This window comes from Populus trichocarpa, chromosome 1 (assembly GCF_000002775.5).
Source record: "Populus trichocarpa isolate Nisqually-1 chromosome 1, P.trichocarpa_v4.1, whole genome shotgun sequence".
Taxonomy (NCBI): Eukaryota; Viridiplantae; Streptophyta; class Magnoliopsida; order Malpighiales; family Salicaceae; genus Populus; species Populus trichocarpa.
Genome location: NC_037285.2, coordinates 5447146 through 5466988, shown reverse-complemented (window position 1 = coordinate 5466988; position 19843 = coordinate 5447146). Strand labels below are relative to the sequence as shown.

At 35.7% G+C, this 19843-nt stretch overlaps 4 protein-coding genes across 8 annotated transcripts; 2 read left to right on the top strand and 2 right to left on the bottom strand.

Moving 5' to 3' along the window:
* The first annotated feature begins 114 nt into the window (after positions 1 to 114).
* On the top strand, positions 115 to 4963 carry LOC7477772 (protein TOC75-3, chloroplastic). Of its 2 annotated transcripts, none has more exons than XM_002299335.4 (7): positions 115 to 1369; positions 2477 to 2698; positions 2800 to 2907; positions 3017 to 3208; positions 3308 to 3556; positions 3940 to 4194; positions 4392 to 4963. In XM_002299335.4, the coding sequence occupies exons 1-7, from the start codon at positions 194 to 196 to the stop codon at positions 4629 to 4631; spliced, it is 2442 nt and encodes an 813-aa protein (XP_002299371.1). In that variant the 5' UTR covers positions 115 to 193; the 3' UTR covers positions 4632 to 4963. The 2 variants fall into 2 exon arrangements, with proteins under 2 accessions (XP_002299371.1, XP_024442370.1); XM_024586602.2 differs by having other exon boundaries at positions 434 to 1608.
* Positions 4964 to 5776: 813 nt separating this feature from the next.
* Positions 5777 to 9755, bottom strand: LOC7491451 (uncharacterized). 3 transcript variants are annotated; one of them, XM_024599633.2, is made up of 6 exons: positions 9298 to 9444; positions 7889 to 7963; positions 7491 to 7659; positions 6792 to 6824; positions 6576 to 6670; positions 5777 to 6408 (listed from the first exon to the last, which is right to left on the bottom strand). In XM_024599633.2, exons 2-6 carry the CDS (start codon positions 7901 to 7903, stop codon positions 6175 to 6177), a joined length of 546 nt encoding a protein of 181 aa, XP_024455401.1. In that variant the 5' UTR covers positions 7904 to 7963; positions 9298 to 9444; the 3' UTR covers positions 5777 to 6174. The 3 variants fall into 3 exon arrangements, with proteins under 3 accessions (XP_024455401.1, XP_024455390.1, XP_024455394.1); XM_024599622.2 differs by lacking the exon at positions 7889 to 7963 and having other exon boundaries at positions 9298 to 9755; XM_024599626.2 differs by lacking the exons at positions 6792 to 6824; positions 7889 to 7963 and having other exon boundaries at positions 9298 to 9752.
* Positions 9756 to 12646: 2891 nt separating this feature from the next.
* Positions 12647 to 14866, top strand: LOC7477771 (UPF0664 stress-induced protein C29B12.11c). Its single transcript, XM_002299334.4, has 5 exons — positions 12647 to 12955; positions 13314 to 13419; positions 14159 to 14230; positions 14315 to 14526; positions 14609 to 14866. Exons 1-5 carry the CDS (start codon positions 12846 to 12848, stop codon positions 14715 to 14717), a joined length of 609 nt encoding a protein of 202 aa, XP_002299370.1. The 5' UTR covers positions 12647 to 12845; the 3' UTR covers positions 14718 to 14866.
* Positions 14867 to 15718: 852 nt separating this feature from the next.
* LOC7491450 (probable glycosyltransferase At5g03795) lies at positions 15719 to 18035 on the bottom strand. Of its 2 annotated transcripts, XM_024596231.2 has the most exons (3): positions 17800 to 18035; positions 16784 to 17644; positions 15719 to 16313 (listed from the first exon to the last, which is right to left on the bottom strand). In XM_024596231.2, the coding sequence occupies exons 2-3, from the start codon at positions 17632 to 17634 to the stop codon at positions 15827 to 15829; spliced, it is 1338 nt and encodes a 445-aa protein (XP_024451999.2). In that variant the 5' UTR covers positions 17635 to 17644; positions 17800 to 18035; the 3' UTR covers positions 15719 to 15826. The 2 variants fall into 2 exon arrangements, with proteins under 2 accessions (XP_024451999.2, XP_024451500.2); XM_024595732.2 differs by lacking the exon at positions 17800 to 18035 and having other exon boundaries at positions 16784 to 17789.
* Between the last annotated feature and the right edge of the window lie 1808 nt (positions 18036 to 19843).

Below are 19843 nucleotides of genomic sequence, written 5' to 3'. Positions count from 1 at the left end.
GATGAAATCAAAGGTTTAGATACTCAATTGATAATGGGGTAATGCATTAGGGGCTAAATTCGAAATTCCCTTTTCTTTCTCTTCCGGCCTAACCCTATAACGGTAATTGCAAGGAAAGGCTTTACTTGAGCCATTATCTACTTGAGAGCAGCCGTTCCTTGTTCTCCCTCTCCATACCCCCCTCCCAAAAGCCATGTCCTTCACCGCATCCACCAACCTCGTTACCAACGCTCCTCTCAACACAACCATCTTCTCCTCCCGCAGAAAACAACGCGCCACTGTCAATCCACGCGCTTCCTGCATCAAATGTGATATCATTTCCCCTCCCTCTTTCCCTTCACCACAAAACCCTAAACCCCACTCCAACTCCAAACAACAAAAACGCCAAAATTCCCTCCTTAAAGCCCTCGCCTTCTCCGGCACCGCCGCTGTCGCCACTATCTTCCTCCGCTTCACTCCGGTCATCGACAGCGGCGGTGGAGACTGGTTCGGAGGAGGCAGTTGGTTAGGCGGCGGAGGTGGTGGCGGCGGCGGCGGAGACGGAGGATCAGGAGGAGAGTTCTGGAAGAACCTGTTTTCTGTAGCTTCCGCGAATGCCGATGAGTCACAATCACAAGATTGGGACTCGCATGGATTACCGGCAAACATTGTTGTTCAATTAAACAAGCTTAGCGGTTTCAAAAAATACAAACTATCAGAAATTCTATTTTTCGACCGGCGAAGATGGACCACTGTAGGCACGGAAGACTCTTTTTTCGAGATGGTTTCACTCCGTCCGGGCGGAGTGTACACGAAAGCTCAGTTACAAAAGGAACTTGAAAGTCTAGCTACTTGCGGAATGTTCGAGAAAGTGGACATGGAAGGGAAGACAAATCCGGATGGGACTATAGGGATCACAATTTCCTTTACTGAAAGCACGTGGCAATCAGCTGACAAGTTTAGGTGCATTAATGTTGGGTTAATGCAGCAATCGAAACCGATTGAAATGGATCCAGATATGACTGATAAGGAGAAGTTGGAGTATTATAGGAGTCAGGAGAAGGATTATAGGAGGAGGATTGAAAAGGCAAGACCGTGTTTGTTGCCTACGCAGGTGCATAGGGAGGTTTTGCAGATGTTGAGGGAGCAAGGGAAGGTTAGTGCTCGGTTGTTGCAGAAGATTAGGGATAGAGTGCAGAAATGGTATCATGATGAAGGTTATGCTTGTGCTCAAGTTGTGAATTTTGGGAATTTGAATACTAAGGAAGTGGTTTGTGAGGTTGTGGAAGGGGATATTACTCAATTGGTTATTCAGTATCAGGATAAGTTAGGGAATGTTGTTGAAGGGAACACACAACTTCCTGTTGTCAAGAGAGAGTTGCCCAAACAGGTTAATTGAAACGAGCTTTACTTCTTCTTCTTTTTTGCCTCTAAATTTGTTTATTCTACATGCCTATTATGATATATAATTGGCTCGGTGCTGATTGATTGTCTATGTGAATGACTCATTGAGTTAATGGCACAATCTAGGCTGTAGTCTTTGGTTAGTTTTTGTTTTTCTGTGTTCAGGAGTTGCTGCCGAAATTTAAGTAGAACAAGGAGCATGAGTGCATGATTACATCATATCAGGTCTCTGGATACTAGTAAAACGTGAACAGAAAAGATTTCTCTTGCTCATCTTAGGATTGAGATATTAAGCACTTATGTCTAATGCATGGTGTTGGTGATGATTTTGATTTGCTTGAGTGATTTTGTTTAGATATGATTGAATGCTGAAATACGAGTATTAATCTAGATCAACATGTATGCTTTAATTAATGTGTACAGCCAGCCAAAAAGCAGATGATTGGATATAATCAAACACTGTGTTTCTCTCTCTTTGCGTGTGATATGAACATGGTGTTGTACTTTGATTGTGAATACTGGTGAATACTAGGTCATATAGCATGCATATTATTATGTTGTTGTCTTTTAGTTTTATGCTGGAACTCCTAAGCAGAATCTGACATAAGATGCTCACCCTCTTTGTTGATGTTTTCTTCACTATTCAAATGAAGATGCCTATACTGCCTACTATTTAAAAGCTTAAACACTTCAACGTGTACTTGGCAATGAAGTTTTTCTTCAGATCTTTATTTCACTGGTGATAGAAACCAGCTACTTTTCCAAAAATTGTCTCCATATTATGGACAAAAAGCAGTGAAAAGACAGGTTCTTAAATTATATTTCCATGTGATGAATAACTCTTCAACAATCTATTATGATCCTCACACATAAGAACTCTAGAACCCGTGCTCCTTGTGATTTGCTGCATTACCTGTTATGATACTAATAGTTAATAACATTGTGTGGTGAAATAGATAAAGGATAATCCTTCATGATTCTGCTCCTCCGTAGGCAATGTCCCTGTTTTTATATTGTTGACTTTTTAAGATTATGAATGTTTTCTAATTTTTCATTTTGTAGGTTGATTTATTTTGTGTTTTTTAATCAACAGCTTCGACAAGGTCAAGTTTTTAACATTGAAGCTGGGAAACAAGCTTTGAGGAACATCAACTCCCTAGCCTTGTTCTCAAATATTGAAGTCAATCCAAGGCCAGATGAGAAGAATGAGGGAGGAATCATTGTTGAGATTAAGCTTAAAGAATTGGAGCCAAAATCCGCTGAAGTCAGTACAGAGTGGAGCATTGTTCCTGGACGTGGAGGACGTCCCACATTGGTATGCATGTCCAGTTGTGTAATCTGAACTTGTTTGTAGTTGTTAGAGTTATGAGGCTTCAATGCCAAACTTCCATTTGAATGCCATATCCCTCTCTTCAGGCTTCATTCCAGCCTGGTGGGACTGTTTCCTTTGAACATCGGAATATCAAAGGGCTGAATCGCTCCATTCTCGGTTCTATAACTACCAGCAATTTCTTCTCGGCTCAGGTAATTTCTCATGATACACATTTTCCTTTTCTCAATAAATCTCAGGAATGATCCACTACCAATTTATATGAGATTTTATAACTTAAACTGTACATGGATCTTTTCTCAGGATGATCTGTCTTTTAAGCTTGAGTATGTTCATCCATACTTGGATGGTGTATACAATCCACGAAACCGCACTCTCCGTGGAAGCTGCTTCAACAGCCGGAAACTGAGTCCAGTCTTTACTGGTGGGCCAGGAGTGGATGAAGTCCCTCCTATATGGGTTGACCGGGCTGGCATGAAAGCTAACATTACTGAGGTGACTGCTCTTCTACATCCTAATCTAGCTGCTTGTGAACATCTTTAAATTCAATAAAATGATTTCTTAATGAGTGCATATATGTTATGTGTTGAACAGAATTTTACCCGTCAGAGCAAATTCACCTATGGGATAGTGATGGAAGAGATAACAACACGCGATGAAAGTAGCCATATCTCTTCAAATGGTCAAAGAGTATTGCCAAGTGGAGGAATTAGTGCAGATGGACCTCCAACAACCCTCAGTGGCACTGGCATTGACCGGATGGCATTTTTGCAGGCAAACATCACACGTGACAACACCAAGTTTGTAAATGGAACTGTGGTTGGTGATAGGAATGTATTCCAGGTCAGAGAATCTTCTGTTAATTTTAGGGTTGTTTGGGGAACCACAACAGTTCTATTGTGAATGGTGGAGCCAGTTCTAAAATATCATGGTTAGGTTACTCATTTTGCTTTCTAGGATTGATTGAGAACAAACTTGCCCCAGTCCTGTTCTTTGAGTTGCCAAAGACCCTTATTTCTTTTGTATAGAGCCTGCCTGCTTGGTTTTTGAACTTGGTGGATATTTTATGGTTTGATTTAATCATATGGGGTCATGCAAATTTGGGGATGACAGTGCACACTAGGTTTTTCCACTTGTACAAGAACATATGGCACTCATTTGTGTGATTTTCATATCTAACCTCTTCACAGCCAGGGTAACCTACATATTTTATGTATGATTTGCAGGTGGACCAAGGCCTTGGCATTGGCAGCAAGTTTCCTTTCTTCAACCGTCACCAGCTGACATTGACCCGATTTATCCAGTTGAAGGAGGTGGAGGAAGGTGCTGGTAAACCACCACCACCTGTACTGGTCCTTAATGGCCATTATGGTGGTTGTGTTGGAGACCTTCCGAGTTATGATGCTTTTACCCTTGGGGGACCTTATTCTGTAAGGGGTTACAACATGGGTGAGCTGGGAGCAGCCAGAAACATTCTTGAGGTGAGAATCACTGTAGACAACATTTTAGCTAGGGTCAAGTTGAAATGTGTTTTATGTTGTTCTTCAATGGTGTTTCTTCAAAAAATGGAACCTTTGCAAGAACTAATTTTTTGTGGATGGAAAATATGTTTGTTCCCATAACTCATTTGTGGACTTGCAGTTAGATATCTGATCTGTCTTTTTAATTTTGCTTCCAGCTTGGAGCAGAGGTACGCATTCCCGTGAGAAATACACATGTTTATGCATTTGCAGAGCATGGCAATGATCTAGGAACTTCTAAGGATGTGAAGGGGAACCCAACAGAGGTTTACAGGCGAATGGGCCATGGTTCATCTTATGGAGTTGGTGTCAAGCTGGGTTTAGTTCGAGCTGAGTATGCTGTTGATCATAACACTGGCACTGGTTCAGTGTTCTTCCGGTTTGGGGAGAGATACTGAAAGCTCGATTGGCAATTTAGGTTTGCTTAGTACATTTCGGCCATCGGATTTTTGGAATAACTGCCAGAGTTTTCGATACTCTGAAATCTTGTGAGATATTTAGGAGTAGATAGATGATTCAATTCGAACTGGTTCTTGTGGAGTCAGTTTTTGGGATTCGTATCCCTTATATCTGGCTCTGCAGGAGCTGAGAGATCCTGAGAAAACTGTGATGCCCTTGGTATCTGGCTTGTGTGCTCAAAAGACCTTTAACTTTGCTGAGCATGTACTCTTTGTTGTGCAAAATCCCAAAGTAATTTTGTCATAAAGTGACTTGTATCTCTGTTGTTTGATTTGTTGTCCCATTTTAGGCTGCGAAATCCTCAATGTTAGTTTTCTTTATATAGCTCTACTTGCGTGATTGCCCCAGTTCTCTTGTTGGGTTTTTTTCCCTTCCCTGTCGAGATAAATGTTTGTGTCCCCTCCGTCTTTATTACTATTACTAATTACTTTACTAATTATAATTATTAATTATTACTATTATTACTTGCTATTATTTGATAAACTAAAAAACGTGGTTTTTTAACAGAGTAACAATCATTATTTCCATAAAATCAATTACCCTGTATGTTGTTTTCTTTTTTCATTTTAGTTATTCAATTTTATTTCTTTACAATTCTAACGGTCCAAGTTATATTAGCTAGCATAGTTTTATGTGTTGAGATTTTTTTTTTTTTTCACTTAACATTCAAAAAATATTCGATGTTGATGCCTTTCACTTTTCTATATTGTTTTTTTAGGTTACTGGGTTTTTATTTTTTGCAATTTTATCTTTTCAAGTTATATTAGTTTAGTTTTATGTGTTAGATTTTTCTTCACGGAGTGCTGAAGAATATTCACAAGGATTAAATTGAATATAAAAAAATAAAACCTTTTTTTATTTTTCACTGTTCAAAAAAAATTCAATCTGGTGTTGATGGATAGTTTTGCATGTCAGAAAAAATAAATCATAATGCATGAATTTTGTTTTGGATTTTTGAACTTGCTGCAATGTTCCAATACGGATCATCCTTTCTAGGGTTTTTTACATCCAAATAATTTCTCCATATAGCTACATCATTCCATCTAAACTAACCTTAACATTTTCGAGCCAAACACTAAAAAAGTTTATGTAAATCGAATCCATTTATATATTATCCTTTCTTGGGTTTTTACAAGTCACCAGTCTAATTTAAGACATCAGATTCATAAAGATATGACTACCAAAACAAATTATTGCACCTTCAGTCTTCCATACGTGCAAGCTCGTGTCTACACGACCAAACACTGCAAGAAATAAGGATGGCACTTCTGCCGTCAACATTTTGCAGTCCTCGGAAGTTGGATGTTTCGCAACTGATGAGATCTTCAGAAGAAGTCAGCCCTGGAGTTTTTGAGATCTCACGATGAACTAACTATATCTGAGTGTTGTCTGGACTCTAGATTACAGATTGGTAGCCCCACTTGCCGCCTTCAACCTTCAACATCTCTAACTAAGGGTACAATGGCAGGCTGCATTTCCTTGCTATAAGCCCAATTCCCTTTTCAACTTAGCAAGAGTAGCTTCAATCTCATCAATGTTATCTTCGATGCTGCTACTCTTGCCATCTTCATTTTGAGCACCATTTCCCGTTCTCTTGGTGCTAGAACTGGAAAAAAAATCATCTTCTTGAAATCCATCATTTTTATTTCCTTCAAATTCTGTATCTGTTATGTTGAGCTCTTTCTCTAGGAATTCGACAAATTCTTCCCCTATTTCCTGCAGGGGGTGGAAATACAAGGTGAGGCTGTTTCCTCAGCAAGTCCTTTGCTTTGTGGATTATATAAATCTTTAGCGAAAAGTCCAAGCAAGCATGTGACAGTTAGCTTGTTCAAATAGATTTATTGTGTCTTGAAACTGCATGTGCAAAATTAAAAGCAACGTACTGCCAATTCTTCCCATAGGCTCTTTGGCTTCCCTTGAGATGGAGCGCTGGCTTCCCAATTCTGGAATTCTTCTTGCAGATCCCTAAAGAAGTCCCCTGTAACAATAATACCAGACTAGGTAACTACAGTTGAATTTTATAGGATATGAGAAAAGGATTTGAAACAATTGAAAAAAGTTTATGAGCATTGTCATGTGTCGTAGGCAGTACAAACTACCTATTGTTATCTGAAAATCCCTCATAAAATTACCTGCAGCATAAAGCGGTTCGTGTATAAGAACAACCAAACCTAATTCCTAATAAAAGATTGAAAATGACAACATAAAAATTCAGAAAATCATTTCCCTGGTAATTTCCAAAATTACCCATCAAGGAATGCTGGGAAAAATAATCTGAAGTGCAGGCAGGAAAATTGCACGCATCACAAGATAATATTTCAAGGACACATCACCCATGTAAAATACCCGCATAGGTGGCAAAAGAATGAGCTGATCCAAAGCAAGAAGCTCTGAAGTTTCTAACAAACTACAAGACAACATGCAGATGACAGAATCACAGCAGGAATCTTTAACCACACTTGAAGCTCTGCTTCATTATCGGTTGGTCCAAGTGTCACAATATTGTTCGACAACTTTCAATCAACCCTTTTCCAGTTAGACTGTTGGGAGAAATCAGGTTTGCTGATCATCCCATTACATAGTTCTGTAAGAACTAAAGCCCCACTAGGCGGCATGTCCCTCTGCTGGCATTACCCATGCAGCAGGTACAGCTATACACGTATTGAAGCACAACATAGTAGCAGTAGTAGACATAATGACCCCTAAATGACATGTAGAAAAGAGTAAATGGCCACAACAAGCAAATTTCTTATGAGTAACATAATTAAATAGATTTTTGTAGGTTTACAAGTTTTTACCAAGTCCATAAAATTCTTCTTCATCTTGGGTACTGCTGCTTTGTGTTTTCTGACCACTAGAGTATGAAAAACCAGATGAGTTTCCAGCATCATACTTTCTCCGAGATTCAGAATTCAGCAATGTGTTGTATGCGTGCTTAATCCTCATAAATTTCTCCTGAGCATTTGTCTGTACACAAGAAAAATGAGATATAGATAACTGATTATATAAACAAAGCACCATAGTTTGGAAAGGAAAACATTAAAAATAACAGATTTAAAACAGGATGATCTACCAATTAGTAATAGCAAAAGTGCAGAAACACACTGAGCAACATAGGCAAGGCAAACTCTAGATGAAGTTATATAAAAGAGAAAGGCCACTACACAATTTGATCCAACCAAATCAAGATGCTTACAAGGACCGTATGCATAGTCTATTAAGTGGCCATTCTTGAGATTCAAACAGCACAATTGAACTTGGCAGCCCGAGTCTTCTACCACAGAAACAAAAAAGTATAAGTAAAAAACATGGGTGATAGCACTTTTGCAACGTCTGTTTGAAAAATATCCAATGCCTGTAGTAGGAGTATAACCATAAGAATATTGGTGTTAACTGTCATGAACCAAGAATCTCCCTTCCTATGATGCAGCTATGGAAGTTAGGAAGATACATCAAGCATGCAACCAAATGGAAAGGTTTTGAGCGAGTATCATAATGGTAAACAAACCCAGGTAACCAATTCAAGGCTGGACTAGATGTGAGATAGAATTGGGGAATAATTTATTGGACTAGATCATTTACTGCCAAAGTAAATGTAGTCTGACTGACACACAAGACATGCAAGAGAGAGTATATGTCAACCACACTTCAGAGAAGATCAATTTGTAAAGGTTGACAAAATTTATCTCCTCATGCATCTCATTTAGAGTAAAATTATGTGTAATCAAGAGCAATGCCAGCTTAAAGATTCATCTACATGAGAGATTACTGACAAGTATTCAGCAGCTTTTCCTGCTTCTGAACTGCAAGCTGGGTAGCTCGAGAACAATAAGAGCACAACTGGTGCACCAAGTGTTTGTAAGAAAAGATAAGCCAAAGAGATCTTAGGACTGAGTAACACAATAACTGCGTCCACTTTTCAAACCTTAAAAGGAAAACAGTTGTTTCCTTGACCTATGAATACATGGGCCAACTAAATAAAGTTTCTTCCTAGTTCCCAAAGACAGATGCTACATCACCTAGGGCTTAGTCTCAATATGTTACGGGAATGGCTACCCGTCTGCCTTGGAGAGTGATGAGTGATAACTCCATAAAAAAAAAATCAAGTCAACTTTCTTGTACCCATTTCAAAGCGTTGCATTAAACAACCCATGGAAGCAGATACATAATAAGAATTCAAATCATAGCCAAGCTCTTGATTTTTTTCTTTTATTTTACACAAATGATAATGAAGATTTAGTTGTCTGTATCTCTATCAGATAAATAAGAAGTGATGTGATTATTATTTCACAAAATTTGTTATATACCCCCATAATCTTCCTAATAATAGCCGTCTTCACAACAAAATAAAATTTCTATATCCAATATTTTCCTTTCGGAATGAAGTGAGAACTCGAAGAAAAACTATGTCTGATATAAATCAAATCAATATCTTCAAGATTCAATTCAATTAAACATACAGGATCCAAAGCAAAACAGACTTAAATAGACTAGATTTACCTAGTTAAATTCAAGGAGATTTAAGCTAATGCATAAAAAAATTTGGGTCAATCCAAAGTAACTGCACAGATAATTAAACAGAACTAGAGCTTAATAGCTGATTACCTCTTTATTAACATCAGGGTGATACTTTAAAGCAAGTTTCCTATAAGCTCTTTTGATTTCACCAGGAGGGGCAGAAGGAGAAACGCCTAAAACTTCATAAGGAGACTCTCTACGACTTGCTCTCAAAAGGGTATGACTGTATCTTCTCCTATTCTTGAAGACTGGAGCGAATACACTGGGTCCAAAAAAAATAAGGCTAAAACCACCTCCATAGCTGTATCTGCAACTGGGTGTTGATAGTTTAGCTTTATTTTGTAGGTAAAGAAGAGATCTTGAAGACAGGCCAGTGAGACAGAAGAGGCTGCTGTGTGGTGTTGGACGGACGGTAAATCCATGCATATTCGTCAAGTATCAAACTCGCAAACTTGGTGTCTTCTTGGTTGGTTACACCAGTGGCTAGGAAATTATCGACGAGACATGTCGTCTTTAGTTAGGATCGCATACAAAAAACTGAGAGATACACGTAAAAAAGGAGAGAGAAAAAATATTTTTTAATCTATGTAAAATCATTCTTATATTTTTTTTTTACGGATCTCAAATTTATTTTTTTCTTTTATGAATTTTTTTTTTTACAAAGTGTATCAATAAAATAACAATTTATATTTACTTTTTAATTATTATATAATTTTCAGAAGTAGGTATCAGTAATTACTTCCTTGTCACTTTAAAATTTCTCAAAGATTATGTTAAAGTTTGAGTTGCAATATAATACTAGCTGATTAACTCATACTTTGTTGTTAGTTAGATAAAAATAAAATTTAACATGAATATATAAATATATAGATGCTGTTAATATGTTTTTTAACATTAAAAAAATTAATATATGTATTTAATAAAATAAATCAATAATTATATACATTAATAGATATTAAAAAAAGTTGTAAATGCTGCACTGCTTGTATAATTTTAATTAGTTTTTAATATAGTAGAATAATATATCAATGTTGCGAAGGCATTTAATATATCGTAATTTTTTAATTAAAAAACATAAAATGTTATTTATATTTTAAAAAAATAAATTTAAAATTATATTAATCAATAAATTAAAAAAATTTGTTGATGCTAATTAAATATTAAAATAAAAAAACTAATTGTTCCCATAAAACTAAAAGGACATAGAAGTGTGCAAGTATTTTGCCTCAACTTTTCCTTTTTAATTTTTTTTTTCACCCTGGAAACTATTGTTTTCTATTGATAATAAATAATTTTTTATTTTATAAATATATCATGCAAATACAATTCATTTATACCAAATATAAGAGAAATAGTTTAAATATAAATTATATTAATTTTAAAAAAATATAGAAGTGTAAAGTAATTAAAGAAAATAACTAGTATTTAAAAACATGAATTGAATAATTTAAAAAAATAAGATGGAGTGTATTGATAAAATATTAATCCAAAGTAAAAATAAATAAAAAGAGGTATTGATTAAAATCTAAAGAGAAAAAATAAAAACAAAACAAAATAAAAGAGACCATGAGCTATGAGGCCTAGTAAGCTAGACCCGTGTGTGTGTAGTCAAATAGTATAGGCATGCCTAACTTTTTTTTTTTTTGTCACGTGACAAGTCGTCGATCTACTATCATTTGCAATATTTTTTAATAATTTGTAGTGACCTGAAAATTAGGGTCTGAATTTTAAAACCTCAAAAACTCCTTTATAATCCCTTTTTCACTAAAAGGAAAAAAAATTAAAAACACCTTTAGAATATCAATAAACCAGTTTCTCAACATAAAAAACTCTAAAGTTATCAAAAAAAAATATAAAACCAAATTAATAAAATCTTCTTTGTCAATCTTGATTTACCTTTTCAAATAAAATGAAAGGAAAAATATATCTAAATAAAACTCGTTAACATAAGAATGGATATTTCTTATTGCTGAAATATGAAGAACCAATAACCTTTTCTCTTTCCTCTTGTTTTTCTCTTTACTTAAATTTAGAGACTAAAATGTTATAGAAACAAGGATTAGGACTAAATTTTTAAATTGTAAAATTAAAAAGACAAAAAAAAAAAGGATTATACATTGTTGGACCCATTTCTTTCTTTAGAGCTCGTGTGTGGGCCTACCCTAACAAGTTGAACAATTGAACCTTTTTTTTCATTCTGGGTGGACAACATGTGACCCATCACAAAATGTTTTGAAAAAAATATTTCAGACGACGTGTTGTCTGATGCTACCTAAATTCTAGCCACCATAATAGCTAGAAAATCGTGCTTTAACTTTTTTAAAACCAAAAAACTTATTTTTCAATCTATTTTCAACCAAAAACACCTTAAAAATTATGATAAACCTATCAATGACATTAAAAGACCAAAAAAACCACCAAAATCAACCTAAAACAAAAAATCATACCGAGTTCAAATCTGTTTTTTTTTTAGAATTTAAAGTAAAAAACACCTAATATGAACTCCTCTCATCAAATAAAACTATTTAACACAAATATCGACTGTTCTGGTCATCTAAATTGGTACCAAATATTTTTTTTATCTCTATCGCTAGAATTTGACAACTTCTCTATCTTCTCTCTCTAGTCAGAAATTGAAAAATTACAAAAATAAAATTATGTATCAAAATTGAACTTGAAAAATATTGAGGTACCAAAATTATATATTTCGTGTTATTTTTGAAGTCCGGGGATCAAAGTGTATTTGTTGTTGAAACTTATAGCATACCACTCATGTTTGGTATCTTTTTTATTCTAGTCTCTCTTCTTTCAACCCGACCTTTTCCTAAGAAATTACATTCAACCTTTAACTAGAATTAAATCGCCGGAAAAAAAAATTGAGGATCAAAATGAATTTTTGACATATGCACAGTGCAGTACAATGCTATCAACAGTGATCTGTGCGCGTGTTAATAGTTTCTGTCTCTACAGTAAAAAAAACCCACGTATAATATAATATCCAGCTGTTGTTCATTCCGTATCTAACTCACTGTGAAGCAAGCTATGTCAAATTTCCTTGCTGCATATTTCTCGTGTCTGTTTCTTCTTCATTTACCCCCAGAATAATAATAATGATAATAATAATAACAACATTAACAGCTTGCACTGTGAAGAGATTAATTATGCTGCAAGGGGGGTTAACCTTTCAAGTTATATCCTGTCTGGGACTCCATTTACACTGTAGTTTTAATCAAATTTGAATTATATTTTTGTTTTTTTATAAAATTAATTATTTTTTATGTTTTTAGATTAATATCAAAAATTATTTTTTTAAATAAAAAATTATTATAATGTAATTCTAAATAAAAATATTTTAAAAATCAAAGTTATTAACCCAGTGATGTCTGGGCCCATAAGCGTATACGACGACAACAATCTTTAATATTTTCATTCAAAACGACGTGGCATTAATCTGTTTGTTTCGTGGTGGATCCAGAAGGTGGGAGGGAGGCTCACGCGTCTTCTTGTAGGATTCTGATTCGGTGCAAAGCAATGGCAACAAGCTCTTTGGACTTGGGAGAATTGAATTGACCCCAAAAATAAAAATAAAACTTGAGAAGAAAAAGAAAATCCAGAGAAAGGAGAAGGAGAGAGTGATGGCTCTTAACCCACAATTTTTTCAAAACGGGATGCCCGTTCCTTTCGAGAACGAGTTGTTTGTGTTGGCCAGAGACGGCGTCGATTTCGAGGTCGACAAAATCCCTGGGTTTGTTTTCTTTTCTTTCCTTCTTTCTTCCCCTTTAATTTTTTTTTTAATAATAAGCAATATAATCTCCAATTCTTACAACTAAGGGCAAAGTTATTGATATTTTATGGATCAGCCAATCACCAATTGTGTTTCTAATCATTTAGCCCATATCTAATTTCTTATAAAAATTGTAATAATCTCTCTCGGCAAAGTGTTTGAAGCCAAATTTGTTTTGCAATTGCAAAAAAGTCTGATCTCTTATGACTCGGTTCTTATGAGGCATGGCCTTTCTGTTGTCTATCAGCATTCAGCCCAAGCGATGGTATGTTTGTTTTAATGTTTAATCTCGAACTGAACTCTTTCTGCTTAAATGCAGATGTGGGAAACTTAAGTCTAAGGGAACCATCTACTTGTCAAATATTCGCATGGTCTTTGTTGCAGCCAAGCCCGTTGCAAATTTTTATGCTTTTGATATGCCTCTGGTAAGTGATGAATATTGGTACACTATCGTCCCTGCATTGTTTTTCAAGTTCTTATGATAAAATAGCAAAGGATCTTCGTGGTTGCTCTTCCTTCAAACTTTGGTTGTTAGAATCCTCTCATTCCTTTCTTTTTTCCTGTCCCTTTTAATCTTAATTCATAGATGGGATTAATGCGTTGGCCTTCATGCTCTGGCTGGTGGGTATCACCAGGACAGTTTTTTCATGTTGATAAGAGATTATCTGTTTGGTTTGGTCGTCAGCGGTGATTGGATTTTAATTGGCTTGGTCAAATCTTGCATTTTGCAACAAACAAATTTAGGCTGTGTTATTATTACCTAAAACGTGACGTTTTGAAGGTCACTTGTACGGATTTTGTAAGTGGAGCTAATCTCTTGGCAGAGAAAGACGAAGCTGCTTGTTATTAGCAGCTAAGCAATTTGGTATCCTTAGCTTTTCTATGTTTCTCACTCCTCACCCTCTAAACCTGTACAATTGGTAATTTCTTCTTGCTGAGTATATTTCCCTTCTTGGAAGTGAAAGCAAATATCATAACAATAATAAAAAAAAAACTTAAATTTGGGCTGATTCTAACAACCCTTCATTCATTTTTATTTCAAAATTTTTAAGGCCATGGTTACTTCTAAGTATGTAGATTCTTAGTTATTATTTTGAGGTCAGTTGTCCATGTATTTTTTGGGCTTTCTCGTGAGCCTTATTCTTAAGTTGCTTTGTTATGCAGCTTTTTGTCAATGGAGAAAAATTCAACCAGCCCATATTTCTCTGCAACAATATTTCTGGTTTTGTGGAACCTGTAAGTATAATAGTGAAAAGGCTTTCAATTATCTGATCACCACTTATTTCTATATAAGCTTATCTTCTTGGTATGAAATTTCAGGTAGTTCCAGAGAATGAGAATAGGGCACTCTACTCCGCACACTCATTCAAGATTTTGTTCAAGGAAGGGGGCTGTGGAACCTTTGTTCCACTTTTTCTCAATTTGATCTCTTCAGTGAGGCAATACAATCAACAAATGAACTCTGCACCAGTAACTCGTATAGATCCCCTGCAAGCAGCGAACACTCCAGTTGATGAAATGATGAGACATGCGTAAGTGACATAATACATCATGTAATTTTTGTTTGCGAGATTAAGATCACTTTTTTATTATATTTTCTTATGTGTTTTGCAGATATGTTGATCCTAATGACCCAACAAGAATCTTCTTGCAACAGCCTACTCCACAGTCCGAGTTGAGGCGTCGCACATATCAGCCATCCTCATATGAACGCACAATGTGATTTGTTTTCTAATATCCAAGCAAAAGACTCTGTATCCAAGCTAAATACAACTACTATACTGTGTCATTGTGCATAATCTACCATTTTATAAATGCTAAATTACTGTAAATCCTTGTATTTGTCTATGGTCATTATATTTGGAATTCTCACTCTACTGTTCCAGTTGACTGCATTTAATGTTTTTGAAGGCAGACTGGCTAAGACCTAAGAGCTAAGAGTGTAGAGATTTGCGATTTTCACTGCTGGTCAACTTGCCAGCTGAGAATATTCCATTTGATGGCTGCTGCACTTTTCTATGGGTTGCTACATGCTTTTAAGTTGAAAATATTGATGGAGACTGGCAATACGGCAATGTTCACGGCTTTGTTATTATTTAAAATGTACCCTTTTTCTGGTTTTGAGGAAGAGGGATGTGTATTTTTTATTTATTTTTCTTTTTTGGTTGCAAACGAGACAGTGTTGCTTTCAATTCTAGGTTGGGAGGGTTGATGGTCGTTACAGTTCTCTGCTTACATGGTGGCATTAACTGAACAAGTGATGCATAAATTATAGGAGAAGATTCGAATCATTTTTGGTTGGGTGACAGGAGCTGATTTGGCCTGGGTGTCCCCTTTCGATGCATACCTCTGCAGAATTGGTTTAGTTTATTTTGTCATTGCTGGAATTTTTTTCGAATGCTTTAGGCACCGGAGTGAATAAATTTGCATCTAAAATCACTATTAAGCTTTCAATGGTTGCAATAGACGGGTAGATGTCTTGACGGGAAAAGCTATGAACACTGAACAACCATTCCAGCGTGGTCCATAGGACCTGCTGAAGTTTATAGCCTGCATTAGCCACTTGTTGTAATTTCAACCTCAATATAGTGGAGGCACTATACCCTATGCCTTTGCTCCTGTTACTTCTTTCCGAGGAGCACATTGCAAGGCATTTTGCACTGAAGTTCTTCACCTTTGGAGGTATTTCTATCCAGGGTCAGGGACAAATTACATAAGTCGACAAATGTTGAAATCTCAGAAGCTGAAAACAAACCTTTCACTGCCTCAAAAGGCCAAATTTGGAAGACAAGAAAAGGCTTCAGAGTAGGATATTGTAAGAAGATGCAGAAATTAATATGATAAACGGAGAGTGCTTCTCCTTAACCATAACTGATAAGCAGTCATATAAAAGGAATCATAGCCCCTTGGCGTTGTATGCCAAACAAAGTGCCTCCTAACTTTGAAGAGATTATGATACATTCTCAGGTACATCTCTCTTTTTATAGACAACAATTTTGTTTTCAAGAAAGCAATATCTCGTTGATTGATGACAACGGAAAACTTGCTCCAGTCCAAGACATTAGCAAATGGAAGGTCGTAATAATTAGAAATTATAACTGGAATGCACCCGTAGTGTATGGCATCACTAACCCTTGCGGTGTTCACTTCATAACCTTTAACATGGAGGCAGAATTTACTCCTCTTAAACCCTTCTTCATAAGGGAATGTGGGGTTCCCATTAAATATGTCAAATTGAGTATCATTTCCCCACAAATTTACCAGCTGCTGCCGGACTTGAGAATTTTGGACGCGTCCAGCAAAGTAGACAAGTCTATGCCTGCAACGGTAGGTGTTCACATCAAGATAGCAAACACTGCTGAAAATATAATACATCAAAGTTTGCAATAAGACAGAAAACGATATTCTTAAAAAATCAGAATGTCGAGGTGAGCCGGCAAGACCGGGGAAAGAACCTAATGAGTATACTTCTTGCTCGTGTAATTATTTTGGTTACGGACATGTTTATGTTAAGGTTCTTGAGCTTTTCGCACATATTTGTTTCTTGTTCTCTTCAAATTTGATACAGGCGTATTTCCCACACCTTGCTGTTGTCGAGTAAATTAGCCAATCGAGTAAAAGGTATGCGGTATGCCCATACTTTAAATTCCCCCCTTTTTTAACATCATAAAACTTTCTCATAACCATGAAATGGAATTGCAAAAGAACTATTGCTAAAAGTAAAATTAGAAATGTCTTGAGCATTTATCCACAAACATAACAGAGGATTGAATACTATGAGGTATATACCTGGCATGTGGGGGATTCAAGGCAGTCTGATCCGTGCGAGGCCAAACTTGAGGGAGCCCCACATCTTTGTGGGAAAGATAGAATCTTTGAAAGTAACTAGAACAACAAGTAAGCTGAATGGCATTGTTACGCAAACCATGATGCCTGGAGGGAGCCTCTCTCCCAACAGAATGGCAACAAACATAGAAATGATCAGCACCTCCTGAAGCATTCCAAAACCTGAAGCTGCTGCTAATGCTACTCGTGTATTGGGCAACAAATTGTGAGATTTTTGCCTCGGAGTGAACTCGAGGGTCATTTCTAAGGTCGTTTATTGAAAATGGGAGGAAAAAGAAATGGGCTTTCTCTGGTGTTGCAGTAAGCAGTGGACTGTGAAGCAGGGACACCTTGAACATGTGTTCACTGAAGTAATTACCCAGTTTTGGATTGTTCAGTGGGTTCTCATGGGGTAGGAAAATATTAGCAAAAGGGCTGCTCCTGTTGAAGGTATCGGGGTACACAAAGATCTTTAGATGCCGCATCATTTCTTGAAAATCAGCAGCAAACAGTTCCCAATTATGATATGGCCCTGTTTCCAATACGGAGTCCACGGTATTTGTTTGTGGTGGCGGAAAAAGGGTAGCCGCCTGTTGTGGGGCATTTAGAGACAGGTTTTGACGGTCGTGGTGGTGGTGGTTTTGGATTGGATAGAAGGTGGTGCTTTGTGGGGCAACAAGGGATGTTACTGCAAGGGAAGCGTGGTGTTTGTAAAACCCAAAAAGAGCAATGCAAGAAGAGGACAGTAACACTGCTAACACAAGCATACCCAGTAATCGCTTCAGCTGCAGTTTAGGTGGCCTTTTCATCTTCATCCTCCTTTCTCTATTTTTTTTTGGAGACAGTGGCAAGTGTTGAGAGATAAGTACGGATTTATATGGACAGTTCATACAGAATAAAGGCAAATTATTACATATATATACATATATGTAATAGCATTAAATTAACAGTGGAGCCAAGGAAAGGAGAGGACGACAAACCCGATGACTGACTACACTGAGTAACTAGAGTAGGGTAGAGTAGAAACAGCCTTTGAATCTTTGGAATTTTTCGGCCTTCTAATACCGGCGAGAGCGCAGAGCATAGAAATCATTCAGCGTGGCACTTCTGTAGCATTAATGGCTAGGTAGCTAGCTTTTACTGATAGATGGCAGTAGAAAATATGGGACTGGGCTTGTGGCATCTCATCTTCGTTTCATCAACAAAATTTTTTTCCTTGGAGCACATAATTGGATTTTGTGGAGTTTGTAGTTGTAGTTGTGTTTTTTTAAAAAATTATTTATAAAAATTATTTTTAATTGAAGTTGAATTGGTATTTATATATGTTTGATTAAGACTATAGTTGAAATTGAGGTTTAATAAAAAATAATTTAATGTGTTTGGTAAAAAATCCTTCTCAAATTGAGGTTAAAAAATAACTAAAAATGATATATATTAATATTGATGATTTCTAATTTAAATATTGTAAATTTAACTATTATTATTATATCATTAAATAAATAATATTTTTATATCAAATATTTTTTATTGTTCCATTAACCTTTCTAAAATTCCATCACGTACGAAATTTATCCGATAAGAACTACAGTTTCCATCGTTTTTTGAGCGTGTAACAAAATCAGGTAAAATATCATCAGGAACAAAATTAAAATTATGATCAAACTTTACAAATGTTATGTCGTCTGATCTTCTTCTAATTTATGTAGTGTTATTGAATAATATTAAATACTATTTTTTCAAGTAAAACACAATTAAAAAAACTTAGATTTTGTTTTCCCAGATACGATTGGACCAAAATAATAAAAAACAAAATTTAAGGTGAATCCGGTCCGGCCAGACAGTGAAGAACATCTCCACCATATCCGCACAGTGAAGAAGTCTCCATACAGTGGAGAGTGAACTAAATTCACTCTTCAGTCTCATTGTTTATTTTTACAAAAATGAACAACTACTGTATGGAGGCAAAGAAAAGCAGCGTAAAAATGCTATGTACTGACTTGCGTTTAAAACACAAAACATGGTGGGTCCCTCATGAAATAAATCACGTTTCCTCAGTTACCAAACACTTGTTTAACTAAGGAAACGTGAAGTAACCACAAAAACAAACTGCTATGTACTGCTGACTTTCGTTTCAAACACAAAAATCATGAAATAAATCACGTTTCCTCTGTTACCAAACACTTGTAAAACAAGTGTTTGGTAACTGAGAAAACGTGAAGTAACCATAGACCCTCTAATCTTTTTATTTGGAATTGAAATATAATTAAAAAAAATTAAATTTTTTTTACCAGATCTAATCCAACCAAACTAATAAAAAATAAAATTTAAGCTGGATTGGGTCCCGCCAGACAGTGAAGAACGTCTCCAATATCTCCACACAGTAGAGAATGAATTAAATTCACTCTTCATTGTTTATTTTTACAAAAATGAACAGCTACTGTATGGAGGCAGAGAAAAGCAACATGAAACTGCTATGGACTGACTTGCGTTTAAAGCACAAAACATGGTGGGTCCCTCATGAAATAAATCACGTTTCCTCAGTTACCAAACACTTGTAAACAAGTGTTTGGTAACTGAGGAAACGTGAAGTAACCACACTGTGAAACACTCAGTTTTCTCAATAGAGTACGATGATGACTTTGATTCCCCCCTGCTTTGGTACACCAATTATTTCAATAACTGTGCCAATCAAATATTTCTAATAATTTCTTCATTTTTTACGATGTAGCTAGCAACTGACCTTAAGATCTGAGGCTGTTTTTTCAAGGAAAAATTTCTCCAAAATACTGTCTTATCCGATAAATAGATATTATTTATTGGATTAAAATAATATAAATCTTGATTATATTAATATTTTTTTAATTAATCATAAAAATAAAAAGAAAGTAATCCTTTCAATGGATATAACTTCTTTTTTTTATCAAATATAAATTTTATTTTAATTTATAAGAGAATATTATTTGGAAATAATTTTTTTTTTAAAATATATTCTTTTAATAGGATAATTAATAAATTCTCTAATTT

Bases quoted from the DNA above. Each gene is read 5' to 3' on its own strand.
- LOC7477772 (XM_002299335.4), top strand. From the start codon at position 194: ATGTCCTTCACCGCATCCACCAACCTCGTTACCAACGCTCCTCTCAAC. The intron at 3,209-3,307 runs GTGACTGCTCTT...TGTGTTGAACAG, and splicing joins TGAAAGCTAACATTACTGAG to AATTTTACCCGTCAGAGCAA. The intron at 3,557-3,939 runs GTCAGAGAATCT...TATGATTTGCAG, and splicing joins GTGATAGGAATGTATTCCAG to GTGGACCAAGGCCTTGGCAT.
- LOC7491451 (XM_024599622.2), bottom strand. From the start codon at position 9,636: ATGCATGGATTTACCGTCCGTCCAACACCACACAGCAGCCTCTTCTGT. The intron at 7,660-9,297 runs GTAATCAGCTAT...TCTTGTGTACAG, and splicing joins ACCCTGATGTTAATAAAGAG to ACAAATGCTCAGGAGAAATT. The intron at 6,825-7,490 runs GTAAAAACTTGT...TTTATGCTGCAG, and splicing joins AGAAGAATTTTATGGACTTG to GTAATTTTATGAGGGATTTT.
- LOC7477771 (XM_002299334.4), top strand. From the start codon at position 12,846: ATGGCTCTTAACCCACAATTTTTTCAAAACGGGATGCCCGTTCCTTTC. The intron at 12,956-13,313 runs GTTTGTTTTCTT...GCTTAAATGCAG, and splicing joins GAGGTCGACAAAATCCCTGG to ATGTGGGAAACTTAAGTCTA. The intron at 13,420-14,158 runs GTAAGTGATGAA...TTTGTTATGCAG, and splicing joins ATGCTTTTGATATGCCTCTG to CTTTTTGTCAATGGAGAAAA.
- LOC7491450 (XM_024595732.2), bottom strand. From the start codon at position 17,709: ATGAACTGTCCATATAAATCCGTACTTATCTCTCAACACTTGCCACTG. The intron at 16,314-16,783 runs GTATATACCTCA...CTACCGTTGCAG, and splicing joins TTGAATCCCCCACATGCCAG to GCATAGACTTGTCTACTTTG.